This window comes from Caretta caretta, chromosome 25, assembly GCF_965140235.1.
Source record: "Caretta caretta isolate rCarCar2 chromosome 25, rCarCar1.hap1, whole genome shotgun sequence".
NCBI lineage: Eukaryota > Metazoa > Chordata > Testudines > Cheloniidae > Caretta > Caretta caretta.
The window spans coordinates 15,187,175-15,206,244 of NC_134230.1; the positions used below are offsets into that span (position 1 = coordinate 15,187,175).

Sequence of the window (19,070 nt, forward strand, 5' to 3'; positions counted from 1 at the left end):
ATAGGAAATCCCTTCCACCCTGACACTGAGATAGGGGGCTGGGACGGAGGGTTTGCCCACTCACAGCTGTCACTTTTCCACCAGGCTCCCTCTCTCCCCTCCCTGCTCTTGTGGATTTCTCTCCAAAGAAGGCTGCGCCATCCAGTCCCAGAGTCCCAGACGTTGGGCTTAGTCCCTGGGCTTGTCAGTGCTGAGGTCACCCCATCTCCTAGCATCCAGAATTGGATTAAAGGGATCAGCCAGTCTAGACTCACACCCCTTCCTTTCCTCCCACCCCCCCTTATTTAAGGCCTGCTTCCCGACCTCCTAGCAGCGCTGCTCATTCAGGGGAAATGCAGCCGCCCCACACCCATGGCAATGCAGCTCGTAGAGAGCCCCGCATAGGCACATGTTCTCACCAGGGACAAAGTCTGCTCTCAGTTCACCTGTATAAACCAGAGTGAGGTCAGTGGAGTTCCTTTGGATTTACACTGATGTAACAGAGCAAAATCTCAATGCAGAGAGCAGGCTGATAACAGTAACAATAGTGCTCACATATCCCCTTTCATTCAGGGATCTTAGAGCACTGTATGAACGTTAATGAATGCTCCCAGCACCCATGTAAGGTAGGAAAGCATGAATAATCCTGTGTTACGGATGGGGAAACTCAGGCACAGAGAAGGGACAGTGACATGCTCAAGGTCTTTCAGTTGCGGAACTAGGGAAGGAACCCAGGAATCCTGACTCCCATTCCCTGCTGCTCTAATTGATCAAACTCCATTCCAAAGCAGAGAATGGAACCCAGGATTTCTGAGTCCGGGTCCACTGCTCTAACCACTAGATCAGATCACATTCCCCTGTCAGAGCTGGGAAGAGAACTGGCTTTGTGTCACTCATGCTACACCTCTGTGCCTGGCATCTGAAGGAAAAGAAATGTATATGTTTTCACCCGGACATGCTGATAGCTTCCGGCACCCCAAGGGCAGAATTCTACTGCACCTTCTCAGTCTGTGATCACAGGGCTGAGGGGGCAGAAACAAGGGACGCTGGTTGGCAGCTTTATCTGGAGAGTCGCAGAAGGGGTTGGTTTCCTGGGGAAACTCCCAATATCCAACTTCCTTTCTTGCCAGTAAACAAACTTCCCAAGGACCCTGGAGCCAGTTCCCGTGCTCAAATAGTGAGTTGGGGTGCATGTACAGAGAGCAGCCTGCTTATTTGCTGCATCTCCGATGGGTGGCTGAAAAAATCCACCCAGCAATTATCCTAAATTATAGCAATAATGGAAATTTGGCTGAGCAGGGAGGAGGCAACAAGAAGCCACTGGGTCCCTCCGGGCTGCGTGGCAGGGAGTTCACATCCGGGCAGGGAATGAAAGGAAAGGAAATGAGGAGGAAATTCTCAAACTGCTTTCAAGGGAAACCCGCCACCGAGGAAAAATCACTGGGGTCAAACTCCTCCCATCTCCCTCCTGCTGTCCCAGTCACACCACAGCCAGACATAAACTCCCAGGGCCTGATGCTCTGTTGTCCTGCACCTGGGTTGTAAAAACATCACGGCAAAGTGGATGGCCAATGCCAGACTGGGAGCATTTAACGTCCGCTTTGCACAGGTGTAAATGACTGCACAGGGCGGCAGAGGGTCAGATCCACAGACACTGGTTGTGTTTGCCAGACCCTCCCTCCTGGCAGGGATCTGTGCTCAGGTGTCTTGGGATACAGTGAACCACTGATGGAGACAGACAAGACATTCTCCATCTCTACCTACCACTACAGGGCTGTTCCCTCTGGTCCATTCTCCTGGGCTGGTGTGGCTCAGAATACCCCAAGCAATGGAGGGTTCCCAACACTTTCCTGTGGGGGCAGATCCACTTGTTTGGAGTCTATTTTTGTGACATTCACCTGAACTTTCCCTTGGGTCCATTTCATCTCATCACTTTGCCTCTGCCTTCCCACCACATCGTCTGAGGGGCTGGGAACAGGTGCAGAGGCTGGTACTGGCTGACAATGCAGTTAGCCCATGTATGGAATAATAGCTGCACGATAGCACTTTTCATCTACAGGTCCCAAAGCAAGTCAGTATCCTGAACCTATTTGAAACTGAGGCACAGGGAGGGGATGTGACCTGCCCACAGTCAGTCAGCAGGCCAGTGGTAGAACTGGGACAAGAACCCAGGTCACCTGTGCCCCTGTCCAGTGCTCTACCCACTAGACCACAATGCTGCTACCAGGCATTGTGCTCTAGTGCAGTGTGAGGCTGAACCAGCCTGGCGAGAGAGTGTTCCAGACCCCAGCAGGGACCGCCTAGCAGTCAGGCCGAAGACCAATGCTTTATGTGCCTCCCATGCTTTTCATCCAGAGGTCTTATATCATTGTCCAAAAGTAAGTATTGTTCCCACTTTTCCAAATGGGGAAACTGAGGCACGGAGCAGTTAAGTGACGTGCTCAAGGTTACCCAGAGAGTCAGTGCCAGAATTCAGGGGCCGGGTGCCCGCTCGCGCAGATCCTCAGCTGGTGCAACTCGGTGCAGCTTCATTGAAGTCAGTAGGGCTACGCTGATTTTTTGCAGGCCCCCCATCACCCTAATGTCTGAGCCCTGCCCGAGTCCCATGAGCCAGCCACTAATCCACAGGCCCACTGTGCAAGAAGCTAGAGGTTCGTCCCTCCCGGAATTCCCAGTGTTATCCTGAAGGCTCTTTATTCATCTCATCCCAGCACCCCAACTAAGCTTCCCCCCCGACACACTCATTCCCCCCCAAGATAGCCAGCCCCTGAGCGTTACCAGACGGACAAGACTCCTTAGGATGCTGCTCTGGCCTCAGGCCTTTAAACCCAGCCAGGGCTGGGATGCGGAGGGTCTGCCTTGGGAAGGACAGTTCTCAGGGAGGAGGGAAGATGCGTGAGCAAACTGAGGCAGGAACAGAAAGCTGAAGGGGTGGGTTTTAATGGGCTTGGAGATCAGTTGCTGGGGACTCTATATAGAATCATAGAAATGGAAGGGACCTCGGGAGGTCGTCTAGTCCAGTCCCGTGCCCTCATGGCAGGACTAAGAATTATCTAGACCATCCCTGACAGGTGTTGAACAACCTGCTCTTAAAAAGCTCCGCTTAACCACAGGAATAAACGGCCTAGGGAGGCAATAATGGGCTGGTATGTAATGAGGGAGACTCACAATCCCACGCACCCATGTTCGTTGCTGCTGGCCGCTAGAGAAGGATGCCATCTGGAAGCGCCATTCGTCTGTTGAGCATAGGGATCTTATGTCCTGTTTTGGCTGGGACAGTGCCTTTTTTTAGCCCTGTCCCGGCCGTCCCAACTTTTTGGGCAAAAGTGAGTGTTTGTCCCATTTGCTCTTGCTGACTTGATCAGTTGGCAAGAGCAAATGGGACAAATGCCCACTTTTGTCAAGAAAGAGGGGTGCAAAGGAACATGCGGGGGGCAGAGGGGCAGTGATGCCAGACCCACATGGCGGGGGGTGGTGGTGGCAGGGCTCGGGTGAGCAGCGACGCCAGCCCCAGCCTTTGGGCTATATGGTCACCCTAGTTGAGTATGAATGTGCCCGTTCCAACAGGGAGTAAGAGGCGTTGGCCGGGACAGTCTAGGCAGCCTTCCCTAACAGGAAAAAGAAAAGGAGGACTTGTGGCACCTTAGAGACTAACCAATTTATTTGAGCATAAGCTTTCGTGAGCTACAGCTCACTTCATCGGATGCTCACGAAAGCTTATGCTCAAATAAATTGGTTAGTCTCTAAGGTGCCACAAGTCCTCCTTTTCTTTTTGCGAATACAGACTAACACGGCTGTTACTCTGTTCCCTAACAGGGGGGATATTGGTACCATCCCATCAGCACAGAGGAACCCCCTTGTGGAACAGGAGCCTGCACTGATTCCTGTCTTGGGGGGACTGACAGCTGCTGAGCAGTCCAAGAGAGGGTGGAGGCTGGGAGAAGATACGGGCAGGCCAGAGACACCAGCAGGGGCTTCCTGGGCAGGGATACTCTGGGCAGGCTGGAGACATTGGTGGGGAAGCCACCAGTAGAGAGACTGGAGGCAATGATGTGACACAGAGCACTCCAGACCGCCAGCAGGCACCAGGCCCGTGAGCACAGAGTACATCTGGCTCCTTCCAAAGGTCCCATGGGATTAATCAGACAGGAAATGGGGCGTTCCCCCTGCCTTCTCACCCCCTGAACAGACTGATCAAGATGAGCTGGGTAGACTGCATTAGACTTCCGTTCCAATAGGGCGGCTCATCAGTGACATGAGTTTGGTAGGTTTCAGCCTCTCTTGCTCTCATAAAACCACTGCACAACTGGAAATGCCGGCTTAGAAGTAACTCCGCACTGTGACAATGGGTGCAGGGGCTACCAGTCAGGGTTCTGGGGTGTTAGTATAGGTGGGGGAACAGGACTGGAATAGCAGGGCTAGGATTGAGGTGCGTGGCAGAGTCGGGGGGGCAGGACTGGAATAGCAGGGCTAGGATTGAGGTGCGTGGCAGAGGTGGGGGAACAGGACTTGAATAGCAGGGCTAGGATTGAGGTGCGTGGCAGAGTCGGGGGGGCAGGACTGGAGTAGCAGAGGATGGTGCGGGTCAGGCTGAGGCACATGGGCCACGGGAACTGTCTGTGTGTGGGAGCTCGCCTTGCCATTACCTGGTGCTCCTGTCCTCCAAAGCGCCCTTCGCCAGCACAAAGTTGACTTTACAGAACCAGCCTGTGTAGCGGAGACTGAAGGGCTGTAACGACCGCTTTGACCCCTCTCTGTTGCAGATCCCTTGGAGTCTCACCGGCCGCTAGCCCACGAGTGCCTGGGGGAAGCCCTGCGGGTCCTCCGGCAGGTCATCAACAAGTACCCACTGCTCAACACCTTGGAGACCTTGACAGCCGCAGGAACCCTAATATCCAGGGTCAAAGGTCAGTCCACAGCACCTGTCTCCTGCTGGGTCATGAGCACAGTGCAGGTGCCACCTCAAAGGCTCGGCAATTCTGCTCACCCTTCACTGCCTCCCTCCCCACTCGCCCCACCCATGCCCAGCAATTGGTGCGGACTCACAGACGCTGACCCTGTTCACAGCCAGCCTGGGCTGGAGGCAGATGGAAGCTGACCCGAAGGAAAGGCTCTTTGGGGCTGGGGTCAGGGCTGCAAGGACTCAGTGGTGAGGCCTCAGCCCAGTCCTTGGTTTGCAGATGTCCTTTGCATCCAAACCACAATCACAACCAGCGCTAGCCTACCCCTTGCTTGCACATGCGGCAGACAAAGGCCGAGGACTGAATGGGCTATGGAGACTGAGCTCCCTTCTGCATCCGGGGGGATCCTGCGGGGGTCAGGCACACTGGTGGGGAACAGTGTCCAGGAAGCTAGTGTGGCTGCTGCCCGGGGGGTAGAGACAGTTCTTCAGTCACCCAGCCCCGGCACTAGGGTATCTCTGCCAGAGCAGGCTTGTTCCCTACAGCCTGTTCTCCAGGGCTCGGTGTAGTCCACTTTAAAATGACTCTAGTGAGCAAGCTCTCACAGGGGAGAGGATCCCGCAGTCTGGTTGTTCTCCCTCCCTTCCCCACCAGGAACATTGCTGTGATTTTCAGCCCACGTTCCGCTCGCTTGCTCACGCCCTAACCCTCTTTATGCCCACGGGTGCAGACCTTCATGGACGGACACAAAAGCCTCTGTGGGTCACAAGCATGAATCGCTCACTGGGCCAAATTCAGCACATGGCCCCAGTGCAGTCAGTGGAATTACACCAGAGACAAGTATGGCCCTTCGTCTGACACATTGTGCCTGCACCAGGCAGGAGCCAGCTGTCTCAGATCCGCAGGAAGTGTAGCGTGGATTAGCCAAAATCTAGCATTTAATTTCCTGGGATTAGAGAGAGCCCGGCCTGAGGGTGCTGGGTCACAGCTGGGGGAGACCATTCACACCAAAGCTTTTACAAAGCAGCTGCCCTTTCTCCAGACAGGGCGTCAGACAAGCCCAAGTGAATGATGCCAGTGGGAAACCTTCCAACCAACAAACCAGGGCATGGGAGAGGGAGGGCTGCTTTCTGAGCTATAAAACCAACCCCGGCCTGGCTAACACCCTCAACCTCACCCTGCCATGACCACATTGCTCTGAGAAACTGACTCGGGGGGAGAGTCTTGTAACATTCATCACTGGGGGTAACAGGGACCTAGGGCCAAACCCAGGCCCCGCTGAAATCAGTGGGAACTTGGACCTTGACTCCAGTGGGAGGTTTAGCCCTTTCACTCATATTTTCCCCTTGGACACCACATGGTGAGAGGTGCTCAGGAGTCAGGCCATGATGTGTTTCCTGGAACTCTCAGTTCCGCTTCAGGGCTGGGACGGGGGTGCAATATTTGTGGTGAGTTCTTGTCTGTTGGAAAGCCACCCCTGGCTCCCCTGCCCCAACTGATATCGGGGTCTGGGTTCCCAGCTCTCTTCCACTGGGACAAAATCACTGCTGGTTGGCCATGAAAGCTGTGTGTGCCGGGGGATGTCCTCGAGGCTGGTGCAGGAGAACCACAGTAATTGGAGATGGACAAGACCTACTTGGTCACCAAGTCTATCCCCCTGCAAAGGCAGGAGACGGGCTCTGATTCTCTTTCCCTTCCACCACTTTCACATCAGTGTAATCACATTGATTAAAGAGTGACAGGGGATGGATCACTTGATGATTACCTGTTCTGTTCATTCCCTCTGGGGCACCTGGCATTGGCCACTGTTGGAAGACAGGACACTGGGCTCGATGGACCTTTGGTCTGACCCAGTGTGGCTACTCTTATGTTCTCATGCACTCACTCCAGATTTACACCTGTGAAGCCTAAAAGAGGGCATCAGCCATAGGACTCGATTCTCCACTGCCCTGAGTCTTGTGTCATCATTTACACCTAGCCGAAGCGGGTGTGAAATGTCACCAGGTCAGAATTCTCCACTCATGCACGCTGGCCTCTTACCTCATGCCAGTGTAAATGACATCCGCAGGCAGCGGAGAGTCCCATTCCCACAATGAGCCCACGGTACAACGCTGGGCTCTGCGTCTGAACTTTCCCAGAGACTGGGGATGTTTGGATCCAGAGGTTTCGTACAGACCCCGTCCCAATCAATAATAAACACTGGGTACTCAGAGCTCTGCAGAGGCCTGATTGTCCTCTCACTTACATTGGTGTGGATCGAGAGCCGCGCTGTTGAACTGAATGAAGTTCCTCATGTAAAGCTGGTGGGAGTGTCCGCTCTCTGGGCCAGTTCTTTGTTCTGCGTTTGTACAGCGACCAGCACACTTGGGTCCTGGTCCGTGACTCGGGCTCCAAGGCCCTACAGCAACAGAAATAAAACAATAAGAAGTGAGATCAGAATCAGGCTCCCTGCCTACTCAAAGTGTGGGAGAGGGAGATGATCCAAGGCACAGATTGCAGCCTAGGGCCCAGCCCCTATTTTTATTATTATTTTGAAGCCCCCTGGAATGTCGCTGAGGGTTTGGTGCCTAGCTGCCGTTTGTGCCTTTCCAAACCTGACAGGTATTGTTCACGCAGCTAAGGCAATGCATGAATCGGCTATTAAACTGATCTCGCATGTTGATCTGAGCCAAGGTGATAGGAGAACAGCAAATTTCTTCTTCAGAGGTGGTTAGAAAAGCGTGCCATTGACTAGGGTGGAAATACACGCCCGGGGTTCTGATGAGTGGGACCCCGGGAAAGCAGTTCCCAGCCGCGCTGTTATTCTTGGCGATTTTGTTTGATAGGCCTGATTTTCAAAAATGGCCTGCAGATTCGTGGGCACTATTGTGCCTTCTCAACTAATGTCTGGTGCAAAGGGCTGGTATTTGGGGGCGTCTCTACACAACTGTGGCTGTGATCCAGGAGGATTTCTAAATACTGAACATCTGTACTGGCTCCTCACTGGCGGTGCAAACTTGTGTCTGTAAAACTGGCGGCCAGGCTGAAAACCATAAGCCCAAGCTGGCCTATTTTCCAGCTAGTAGGAGAGAAACCGTGTGTTCAGATGACATGAGGGGTACTTAGGGCTGACCCAAAGCCCACTGAGGTCACTGAGAGTCTTTGGATCCAGGCCTTAGACTGTCAGGATTTTGGGGCGGGGGCAGTCTGTTTTACAAGGTGCACAGTGCCTAGCGCAATGGAGCTCAGATTCGTGACGGGGCCTTCTATGTGTGACGGCAATAAAAATCTTAAACCCGAATCACCATTGGCCAGCGCGGCCACTATCTCCCAGGGTCCCTGACGGCACCACAGGGTTTGTGAGACGTGGTTCTGTCGAGCCTGCCCGTGAAAAGGCTTCCGAGAGCTCAGTGTTACAACAGCAGTGGGGGAAGGGACGGCGGGTTTAACCGCACACAGAGCACAACATTTTGCGTCACTGCCCTCATTTCCTGGACACCAAACAGTAACCACAAGGGACGGGAAGTTCCTCCATAGCAGGGTGGAACGAGATCTGCTGATTGGCTTGCTCAGTGATTGCCTGTCAGGGCCTCAGCATGGGCCGGGCTCTGTGGCACGGCAGTCGTGGCAAGCGCTGATGTGGGGTGTGTTTAAAAATGAGGGTTCCTCTGAGCCATGCAGAGAGTTGATCTTGATGAGCGATGAGGTTGTGAGACAGATTCTGGTCTTTTACCCTGGGAGAGGCTTTAGTTTTGCATCAACGTGGCTGTAATATGCAACCTAATCAGAATGAACATTTCACACCTACTTTGCACCAGGGGTAGGGCAATGGAGAGCCGAGCCCAGGGTGCAGGGAATACAGAATTGGGCCCATTCTCTTTTTACCATTTCATGTTAAAACCCATAGCGATTCTACACTAGATTCATGCAGGAGCAGACCCAGAATGATTCTGCATCTGACCTATTCAGAATCCCTGGACTTGAACTAGATGAGACTAAAATTCTCCTTTTCTTTGGGATCTGCAGGATTCAGAGCTTGGGGTGACGGCTCACGCTGCCGCGGTGACTCCTCCACCTGGCAGCTCTGCAGCAGTACAAGCTGCTCGCTCACAGTCTGGGATTAGAGGGGTTCTTTAATCAGCCTTTTCCATCTCAAAGCAGAAGGCTCTGAAGCCGTAGGGCAGGAAATGCACACCAGTAACACAGATTCATCTTATCTGTTATGGTGGCCCCGGGGTAGCTGGGAGTGATGGGTTGCAACTGACCTTAGGGGAAATACAGACCAAGTATGAGGAAACTTTTGCTAATGTTGAACAGGGAACAACCTCCCAAGGGAAATGGTTAAAGCCCCGTCACTGGGGAAATTAAAACTGGACTGGACAAAGCCCTGGGGAATATTCCATGGGAACAATCCAGAGCTAACCCTCCCTAGGGTGCTGGACCAGATGAAACCTAGGCAGGTCTTTCCCAACTCTAAGAGACATGATTATATGTATTGCAGGGCTCTGCCCCCAGGGTTTCTAGGTCTGTTTCAAAAGCTGCCCTGCTAGTGCCTTAGAAACTTACTATGGCAATTAGCATAGAGAAGCTGGGTTCATAGAGCCAGACTGTTTTGTTGGTGGCACCTAGGGTACGTCTACTCTGAAAAACACCCCCGCAGCAGCCAGTCTCAGAGCCCGGGTCAACTGTCTTGGGCTCACTGGAGTTGTGCTATGCGGCCAAAGATAGACATTCCTGCTTGGGCTTTTGCCCGGGTTCTGAAATCTGGAGATGGGGGAGGTCTCAGCCCAGGCTCCAGCCCGAGTGGGGATGTCTACACTCCATAGCAGGAGCCTTAGTCCACTGAACTGGGTTCTGAGACTTGCTGCCGCGGGGTTTTTTTTGCAGTGTAGACGCGCCCTAGTTACCAAGGACAGAGGTACATGAGAATTGTCTAAGGGGGCAGCCGAGCCTGAGAGCAGAGACTGGATGGGCTTCAAGGCTGCAAGGCTCAGCCCTCTCTCCTATGTCAGAGCAGGTCTGGGACCACCACCAGCAAATGGCTGCTCAGTAGGTGTCAGTCACAAAAGGGCTTTTGCTTCTCTTTCATTCCCAGGTTTCCACTATGAGTCCAGCAATGAGACGGACAAGCGGGAGTTCGAGAAGGCTCTGGAGACCATCGCAGTCTCCTTCAGTAGCACGTAAGCGAACCTCAGCCATCGGCGGTCTGGAGGACGTGCCCCTCCCCTGCAACCTCAACTGTCCCCACCCCAGACAGAACATGCCACTCCGCCCTGTCACTTTGCACGCTCACATCTTGACAAGGGGCAGCTTTTACTGGCAATGGTGAAAGACCAAGTTTTGGGTGTGCAACCCCTCCCCCACTCCCTGCAGCGTCACAAGGTCCCTGGTGGTCCCTGGCTGGACGTCCTGGTCTGTTCCTTGTATCATTTACATCCATTATACTCACATTGCTATTGAGACCAGGGGGTCTGGTTCAGACAACCACCTGGGTGGGGCTATTAAGATACCTCCAGTCTCCTCCTGCCACCGCTTCACCTTCATCTAAACTGTAGGGGCTAAAACATTTGGGGGCTGATCCAATCCCCACTGACGCGAATAGGAAGAGGAGCTGAATCAGGCCCTGGGGCCTGGCCCCTGGCAGACTCCAGGGACCTGCACTCTGAAGTGGTATGGAAGGTCCTACTTGCTGCTCTCCTGTTAATAACTCTAACCGTGCTGACCATCCATGTCCTCCTGCCCCTTCTTCCAGCGTATCTGAATTCCTCATGGGAGAGGTGGACAGCAGCACCCTGCTCTCGATACCTCCCAGCGACCAGAATCAGGTGAGTGACACCAGTTTCGTTCATGCACATCTGGGTCAGCCTGCTCCTAAGTGGACCGGAGGCGGGATATCGCTGGGGTTTGCTTTTGCTTCTGGCACCCCGCCGTTCAGAAGCCCTGAACAGGCCCTGCTCGGCACAGAGAGAAGCAGCTACACACAGTCTCTGCTCAAGAACAAGTAGAGGCAACCAACCCAGAGCCTGGCTGTCCCAGCTTAGCCTAGAGGGCACTGACAGAACTGTGCAGGGAACATCACACAGGCCTTGTCTGCTTGGCCCTGTACCTACTGCCATTCATGCAGACAAGGAGAGATCAAAAGGGCACAGGGTGCTTAGCTAGAGAGGTGACAGGCCCCTGAGAAGGACTTCAGCTAGGTCACTGGATGATCTTGTAGACCAAAGAGTGGAAGACTGAGAATCAGGGCTCTTGGTGTCTATTCTTGGCTCTGCTGCTGATTTGCTGTGTGACCTTGAGCAGGTCACTTAACCACAGATACTTCCATGTCCCCTGAGGGCCTTCATGTACGATCCCAGGGCTGCACTTGGCAGATCAAAAGAGTTTGCTCCTTTTTCTGGGCCTCAGTGAACATAGAGAACCGCCAGGAGCCCCAGGTTTCTATATCCATCTCCTGGCTTCTGAAAAACCACCGTGGCAGCCTGCGCCCGTCTTCACTCGTTGCACCTACTTCTCACTCTCTAACGAGATCTTTTGCCTCCCCACCCCAACAGTCGATGGAGAACCTCTACGGAGGGATCCCTGGGCAGGGCGCAGACGGCATGCCAGCCGGCATGGAAAAATTTGATTCAGGTGAGTGATGTTTCATCATCTCCAGTGGCTGGGTGCAGAATAAATCCTGCTGAGTGCAGGGAAGTCTGGGCAGCAGGACCAGCGGAGTGGCTCAGAGGACATGACGTTCCCTCTCCATTATCGAGGTTCAGGGAGAAACGTGCAGGTGCAAGTCCCTGGCTTGCAGTGGTGCTGAATGCCAGCGATCCACAGGATTGCGGGGCGCAAGTGACAAGTACATGAGGCTTCCCTGCAGGTGTATTCTTGCCCCCTGAACCCGGCACCAAAGGCAGCACCAAAGCAGTTAAAACTGCATTCTCCGTGCCCACCAGACAGCCGAGGGCACAAAGGGGCTGGTAACAAACACTCGCCATGAAATGTGCAGCTCGTGGCATTTCTCTAAGTCTCGGAGCCAGCAGGTGGTGGGCCAGTTCAGGCAGGCAGCTTTCCTGCAAACCGTCCAGCGGGTGCAATGCCCGTCCAGCCAACGTCTCCTCCGAGACGAGAGAGCCTCATCATTTTCACTACTGCTGCAATAGCACCCAACGGCCCCAACCGTTCTGTGGGGCGCTGCATGAACACGTAAGAGAGCGTCCCTGCCCCAAAGAGCTTAGAGACCAGACCAGACAACAAAAGTTGGTGTGACAGAGGGAGTGGAGCGAGGCGGGAAAGGGCAGAAGTAATAAGAACCCACTTTTCTATCGGCTGACTACCTGCGCAATTTGCAGGGATCGAGCCAGTTTGCTTATAAATGCTAGAAACGTATCGGTAACCCTTACTATGCCCCCTGCCTAGCCACAATCAGCTGGAAGTTCAAACCCAGCATGGCAGCACAAGTGGACTTTGGAAAGGGGGTTGAAGGAGGGCAGGGTAACGGCTTGACAGGCTCGTTTGGGGAGAGCACTTCACGGGACGGCTCTGGCGAGTGGAAGAAACAGACAAACTGGCGACGGAAGCTGGTGTCGTTGGCAGGCAACAGATGTCATGAGACATGAGAGTGGATTAGTAGGGTGTGGCAGGGTCATGAAGGGCTTTAAAGGAAAGCTCAGGAAGTCTGAATCTGATGCTATAGGGGAGGGTGACATGGGGGAAGCCTGCAGTGGCTCAGGAGGTCAGTTCTGCTCCTTGGTTCCAGTTCCCTACCAGTGTGTCTGACCCCCGCAGGATCCCCCCGGATGCCTCTTTGATCCCTGCAGGACTCCTGGAAACCCCAAGACAATTTGGGTGTGTAAGTCAGCGGATGAGAGTGCTTGGCAGTAGCTTAATTGCCTGGCTAATTCTATATCTCCTCCTTCTCTCCCATCTTTCGCCGTGTCCCTCTGTCACAGTCCGTCCATCTGCAGAAGAGGTGGACATCATGCTCCAGCGGTGTGAGGGCGGCGTGGAAGTTGCTCTCCAGTATGCCAAAAACATCTCCAAGTACATGAAGGACCTCTTCTACTACCTGGAGAAGAGGACCACTCTGGGTGAGTGGCAAGAGGACAGAGTATGCTTCCCAAGATGCTGAATTCCTGAAGGCGGCATCGTAATGGCCACAGTGCTACTCCCAGCTCCCATTCTCGTAGTATTTATTACGGGCTTGAAGTGGAAGGGACCCCTTGATCCAGAAATGGATTGGGGACCGAGAGAGTCATTTATGGCCTAATGGACCGAGCACAGGCCTGGGAGTCAGGACTTGAATTCCATTCCAGAATTTGCCACTGACTCTGTATGATCTTGGGCAAGTCTCTGCCTCAGTCTGGCCCGCTGTAAAATGATACCTGTCTTCCTGTGTAAAGCACTTTAAGATCTATGGATGAAGTAGATCTATGTGCATGCAAAGAATTACTACCTTGATAGATTTCAGAGTAACAGCCGTGTTAGTCTGTATTCGCAAAAAGAAAAGGAGGACTTGTGGCACCTTAGAGACTAACCAATTTATTTGAGCATGAGCTTTCATTAGCTCACGAATTGGTTAGTCTCTAAGGTGCCACAAGTACTCCTTTTCTTTTTACCTTGATAGAAAAAGGCAAAGGGGTTTTTTTGATTGTGTGTGTGTGTGATGAAACACAAAATCAGCAGGGCAAGGCCTTCTAAGTCCATCTTCACTTCCTTCCTTTCCCTTGCAGAGATGGAATTTGCCAAAGGACTGCAGAAGATGGTGAACAGCTGTAAGCAAACGATCACTCAGGAGGTAGGTCAGAGCTCCGATGTAAGCACACCCCTTGTGTCGGGTTCCTGCATACGTCTGGGCCTTACTTACACCAGAAGCAAGCACTGGAAACCTCCCTGCTCATGAGAGAAACACTGCACTTTCAGAGCCTCACCGGTTCAGCTAAGCCCTTCTAGGGTGTAATTTTTCAGAAGCACGCTGCACTGCCTAACTTGGCTCCGACTGCAGTCAGGGGAGCACGGAATTCAAAGGCCAGTGCTAAGCACTTCTGAAAATCTCACCCCTAAATTTCTAGGTATGGCGCTTCATTTTTGAGACTCCCTGCTCCCTCGTGGCAAATCCAGGGGCCCAATTCCCTCCCCCCCGGTCCAAGTAACGACCATTCACTTCAACTTGAACCCAGGCTCTGGGTCCCATAACAATAGGACCTGTTTGGGTGAGAGTGAGCTATCTACCAGCCAGGCTAGAAGGAATCCCAGGAGGAAGCGGTTATGGCATAAAGTCATATCGCAGAGTTTTACAGGCACTCTGGTTTGAGAGCTGCTGGGGATGAGGTTACGCACTTCAAGCTCAACAGAACCTCTGACATTTCCCCTTCTTCCCCTTTGCACCGTGCTGACAGTACACAATTCATCTATATGTAAAAGCTAGCTCTGGGCCTTTGTCGGCAGCACACAGACAGTCTGGGCCTCTCACTCTCCTCCACCCCCTGCCCCGCGGCTAGGACCATTTCTCTGCCATGTGCTCGCTGTGGCAGTTGACTCTCTCGGGGGGGTGTTGTAATTTTCCAGCCACACATGCCGTTCCTGTCGATCTACTCGCTGGCTCTGGAGCAGGATATGGAGTATGGCGCCACAGTCGTGCAAACGGCTGCCACCTTGCAGAACCATACCTTCCTGCAGGTAGGAGAGATGCCCACACCCACAGCTGCACGGGATGATTTGGTGCAAATCGCTGGAGAGATCCCCTGCATTTGTTTTCCCTGTTTGCTGTTTGATCTGCAGGGAACGCCTGATGCCCCTGAGTTCCTGGCTTTGAAACAGGAAGTGCCCTCTCCTACTGGAAAGGGCACCTGAGAGTAACCCCTTCCCACTAGGGACTTTGCAGTGGTAGAAGTGCTGTCCTGTCGCTGTCTTTATACCACAGGGTTTCTCTTTCAGGCACAGATCTTCAGAGTTCCCTTTCACTCAACTAAGACAGGGGTTGGGTTTGATATTTACCGGCATCCCCTGTTACTGCTCCAAACTGGAGATGCACCAGAATCATGTATCCAAACTCCTGGGCTTTGGGGTGTTTGGATAAAAGGTCTCACAACCATCCCTAAGTTCAGCTAAACCAAACAATTCATTTTCGCCATTCTCCAGCTCGGCGTAGGCCTCTTCAGGGTCTGTGTATTGTTCCCGGCATGGACAAAGTTACACGCGCGAGTCACTAGCAGAAAGCTGCTAGGTCCGGTCTGCGTGCCCAGGACAGTAGGGTAATGCATGGTTCTTTCACCGCCAGAGAGCTCCGTTTACTTATGTCAGCCTAAAGTGAAAATGAACAGGACACCATCCACCTAATTTCAAGGTGTTTGTCCACAACACAGAATCGCCCTTAGTTCAGCATGATCAGTGATAACAACTCTTCTATAGCACTTCTCATTTGTAGATCACAAAGCCCCTGACAAAGGAAAGTATGTATCAGCACCCCCACTTTACAGATGGGGAAACTGAGGCACATGACACCCTAATATCACAGAGCAAGCCAGGGATAGAACACACATCTCTTGATGCTGTAGCCCAGTGACTCAGCCTTTGCAACACACAGCAAAGTCTGCTTACTAGAACAGGACCGGGGTAGGCAGGGCAGGCCAGGAATGAGACAAGTGACCTGGCAGAGCTGTGTGGAGCTGCCCGTGCTATGGCGGGTGCTGTCTGGTGCTGGCAAGCCCTTGGGTTTATGAGCACTGCAATCCACTGTAAAGGAAACTGGTGCATTTGGAGGACCCGAGCAGGGCAGAGCATATCTAGGCACAGGTCAAAAAGGCCTCTGAGCTGTTCTGCCCCTGACTCCGCCCCCTACTGGCCTCAACTATAAACCATTCTGTTCCCCCCTCCATTCCAGCCACTAGGAGTGAGACGCCTTGAACATGAAAAGCGAAGGAAGGAGATTAAGGAGCAGTGGCATCGGGCCCAGAGGAAGCTGGTAGGTAACAAATAGCTGCAGCGTGCCATAGGGTTGTGCCGTGATTGTATCCTGGCTGTGACAGCCCTCCCCCCCCCCCCATCTTGTCACTCATATTGTCAGATTCTTTGCCCCTCTTCGTGCCGGCATTAGAAACAAGCACGCACGGGACTGGTCTATGATTGGCCTCTTCAGTGAGCCTGATGGATGAGCAATGCGAGAAATGTGCATCCAAGGGACTGTAACACTTCTTCTGCCCCCCCACCCCTCCATCATCCCCACCATCCCAGTGCTCCCAGGGGGCAGGAAAGCAGCTCTCCCATTGAAAGGAGCTTTGCTCTTCCAACCCCGCTGTCAGTTTCACTATAAGAGCCCAGAACTGTTTCCTTATTATTTATCCTGCGGGAGTGCCTGGGGCCCTAGTTCTAGATCTGATCCCTACCGTGCTAGGCGCTGTACATATGCATAACAAAGAGCCAGCCTCTGCCCCAAAGAGTTTACAGTCTAAGTTTCCTCCCCTCCATGCTCATTTCCTAGCCATATGTGTGCAGAGTTGGTTAGTACTCAGCTTCATCCTGTAATTCTGCAGTGGAGAATCTTTCAGGCCAGTGAGGAGAGAACCCTGGGGCTAGGGAGGGGGAGGATAACATTTTCCTTGGACAGACAGACTTTTCCCTAGACCAGTTACCTTGGATCAAGGTCCCAATTTTTTGTCCGGCAGCAAGAGGCTGAGACCAACCTGCGCAAGGCCAAGCAGATATACATGCAGCGCTGTGAAGAACACGAGAAGGCCAAGTATATGACAGTGAAGGCCGAAGAGGAACAGCAGAACACCAGCAGCAACACCACCAACAAGACCCTGGACAAGAAGAGGCGGCTGGAGGAGGAGGCCAGGAATAAGGTGAGGGTCAGGGAGATGCTAGGAGAACATCACTGTTTGGGATGTTGAGTGGGCAGGGAGCCCTCTCCACACCGTCGGAGCCTTTCGTGTCCCAAACGCTGTACATCTCCAAACCATCCTTTCAGCCGGAAGCACATCCCAGACTCCCAGTGTTTCTGCTCCGTACCTGACCAGAGGGACTGGTGCTGAATCACTCACTAGCAGGGCCTCTGGTAGACCCCAACCCCCTGCACCCGCCCAGGACCACCTGGGTCTCTCACCAGGCTGAACAGCAGGGCCACTGAACCAATCCGCTATCACCTTCCGATGGTAACGAGGTGTTTTAGTTCACTGGCTCCAATTGTGCTGGGAATTCGCTGCCCCTGACAGCCACTGAAATTAGTTTGGCGGGACTTGACATGGATGCTGTATCCAGTTCTGGTGTCCACAATTCCAGAAGGATGTTGATAAATTGGAGAGGGTTCAGAGAAGGGTTGTGAGATTGATTAAAGGATTAGAAAACCTGCCTTATAGAGACATACTCCAGGAGCTCAGTCTATTTAGCTTAACAAAGCGAAGGTTAAGGGGTGATTTGGTTACAGTCGACACATACCTACATGGGGAACAAATATTTTGTAAGGGGCTCTTCAATCTAGCAGAGAAGGAATAACATCATTCAATGGCTGGAAGTTGAAGCTAGACAAATTCAGACTGCAGATAAGGGGTAAATTTTTAACAGTGAGGATAATTAAGCATTGGAACAACTTACCAAGGGTTGTGATGGATTCTCCATCACTGAGAATTTTTAAATCAAGACAGAATGTTTTTCTAAAAGATCTGCTCTAGGGATTATCTTGGGGGGAAAGCTATGACTTGGTGTTACACAGGAAATCAGCCTAGATGATCACAATGGTCTGGCTTTGGAACCCATGAATCCTAGCAGACAAGTGTCTGCATTGAAAGAACTTCCCCAGCTGGTCTTGTTGGCAGCTGTCCCAGCATAGAAACCAAGGATGAGTGCAGGAGTGCCTGGGGAACAGCCGGGGGTGCTTGCCCCAGCATTGCCCTGGCTGCTGCACCTGGTATGTGACTCAAGGACTTCATTCTCCAGGGCAGTCAGTGCTAAATGCTCATCGGAACTGCCTGGGCAGGAGGGACTGTAGGGTAAGTGCCACCCAAGGGGCAAAGGAGGGTTTGTCTTCCTTCCCTGCCCTCCCGCCGCTGGGCAGTTAGCACCTCACACTTTCTCGGGTGCTTTCAGGCAGAGGAGTCGATGGCCACATACCGGACCTGCATCGCAGATGCCAACACACAGAAGCAGGAGCTGGAGGACACCAAGGTGAACGTCCTGCGGCAGATCCACGAGGTGATCAAGCAGAGCGACCAGGTCATGAAATCGGTGAGTAGGGCTCGCTGGCTTGAGGCAGCCGCCTGAGCGGTAGGACCGTACTCAGCCTCTTCTGCACACATTGCTGTGAGAAGCCCAGATCTCGCTGTGTTATGCCAAAAGCACCTACGCTCCCCCTTGGGTTGGCTGCTCCTCTCTCTGTAGAAGAGAGGGTGAGGAGGAGCAGACCTGAGATAAAGTTCTTTCCAATCTCGCTGCCAAGACTTAAAGCTAGAGGTAACTCAGGGACCTCTGCCTAGCACAGTGTCCCAGGGTCCCGGCGGCATGTCTTACACGGAGCTCTGACTCTCTGGCACTAGCATGCAGAGTCTCAAAGGGCTGCTTCCGCACAAACCACGCGTACAGTCGCACATACCCCTGCACCCCGCTCTGAGTCTCTCTCTCTATTTCAGGCCACAATCTCCTTCTACCAGATCATGCACATACAGACAGCGCCCCAGCCCGTCCACTTCCAGACCTTGTGCGAGAGCAGCAAGCTGTACGACCCCGGGCAGCAGTACGCCTCCCACGTCAAGCAGATGCAGCGGGGAGACGAACCCGAGACCCAGTACGACTTTGAACCCTACGTGTCGCAGAACGCCTGGTAGGGAGGGCCCCCTTTCACTCTGCTGCCTGTGACCCTCCCTCTTGGAGAGGGGCTATGAGCTACTCTCAATGCCAATGCTCCTGCATCATGCCGTACAGCGCTTCCTGCTGGGAGAGGCTAGCCTGGGAAAATCTGGGAGTCCCCCACACAGCTAGCACTCCTGCCCTGCTTCCTTCAGCATCTCCTGCTGGGACAGGCTAGAGAGGATTGCAGAGCTCCCAATAGCCAGGGCTTCCCTGCTCCCCCCAGCAGCGTCACCTGTTGGAGTGTCCCACCCCCTCCCCAAAGGTGCGGTGTGGGCTGGCAAGGAAGGTGCTGACTGGTGAGGCAGGCTGTTGGATACGTAGGATACTAGGGTGGTGCGGTCCCAGAGTGGGTGACTGCAGCGGCAGGTGAGTTGTCGCTGAACA

The 19,070-nt window shown here is 53.2% G+C and overlaps 1 protein-coding gene across 3 annotated transcripts in view; it reads left to right on the forward strand.

Moving 5' to 3' along the window:
• The window catches only part of ARHGAP45 (Rho GTPase activating protein 45), a 45,098-nt gene that overhangs the window by 10,213 nt on the left and 15,815 nt on the right, over window positions 1-19,070 (forward strand). For 2 of the 3 annotated variants that reach the window (XM_048830895.2, XM_048830893.2), the window contains exons 3-13: window positions 4,743-4,886; window positions 9,955-10,039; window positions 10,612-10,684; window positions 11,411-11,489; window positions 12,797-12,934; window positions 13,577-13,641; window positions 14,412-14,522; window positions 15,727-15,807; window positions 16,508-16,687; window positions 17,928-18,065; window positions 18,467-18,657. In XM_048830895.2, coding sequence (XP_048686852.2) covers window positions 4,743-4,886; window positions 9,955-10,039; window positions 10,612-10,684; window positions 11,411-11,489; window positions 12,797-12,934; window positions 13,577-13,641; window positions 14,412-14,522; window positions 15,727-15,807; window positions 16,508-16,687; window positions 17,928-18,065; window positions 18,467-18,657 — 1,285 coding nt within the window. The remainder of the gene's footprint in view (window positions 1-4,742; window positions 4,887-9,954; window positions 10,040-10,611; window positions 10,685-11,410; window positions 11,490-12,796; window positions 12,935-13,576; window positions 13,642-14,411; window positions 14,523-15,726; window positions 15,808-16,507; window positions 16,688-17,927; window positions 18,066-18,466; window positions 18,658-19,070) is intronic. The other variant, XM_048830894.2, reaches the window with a different exon arrangement.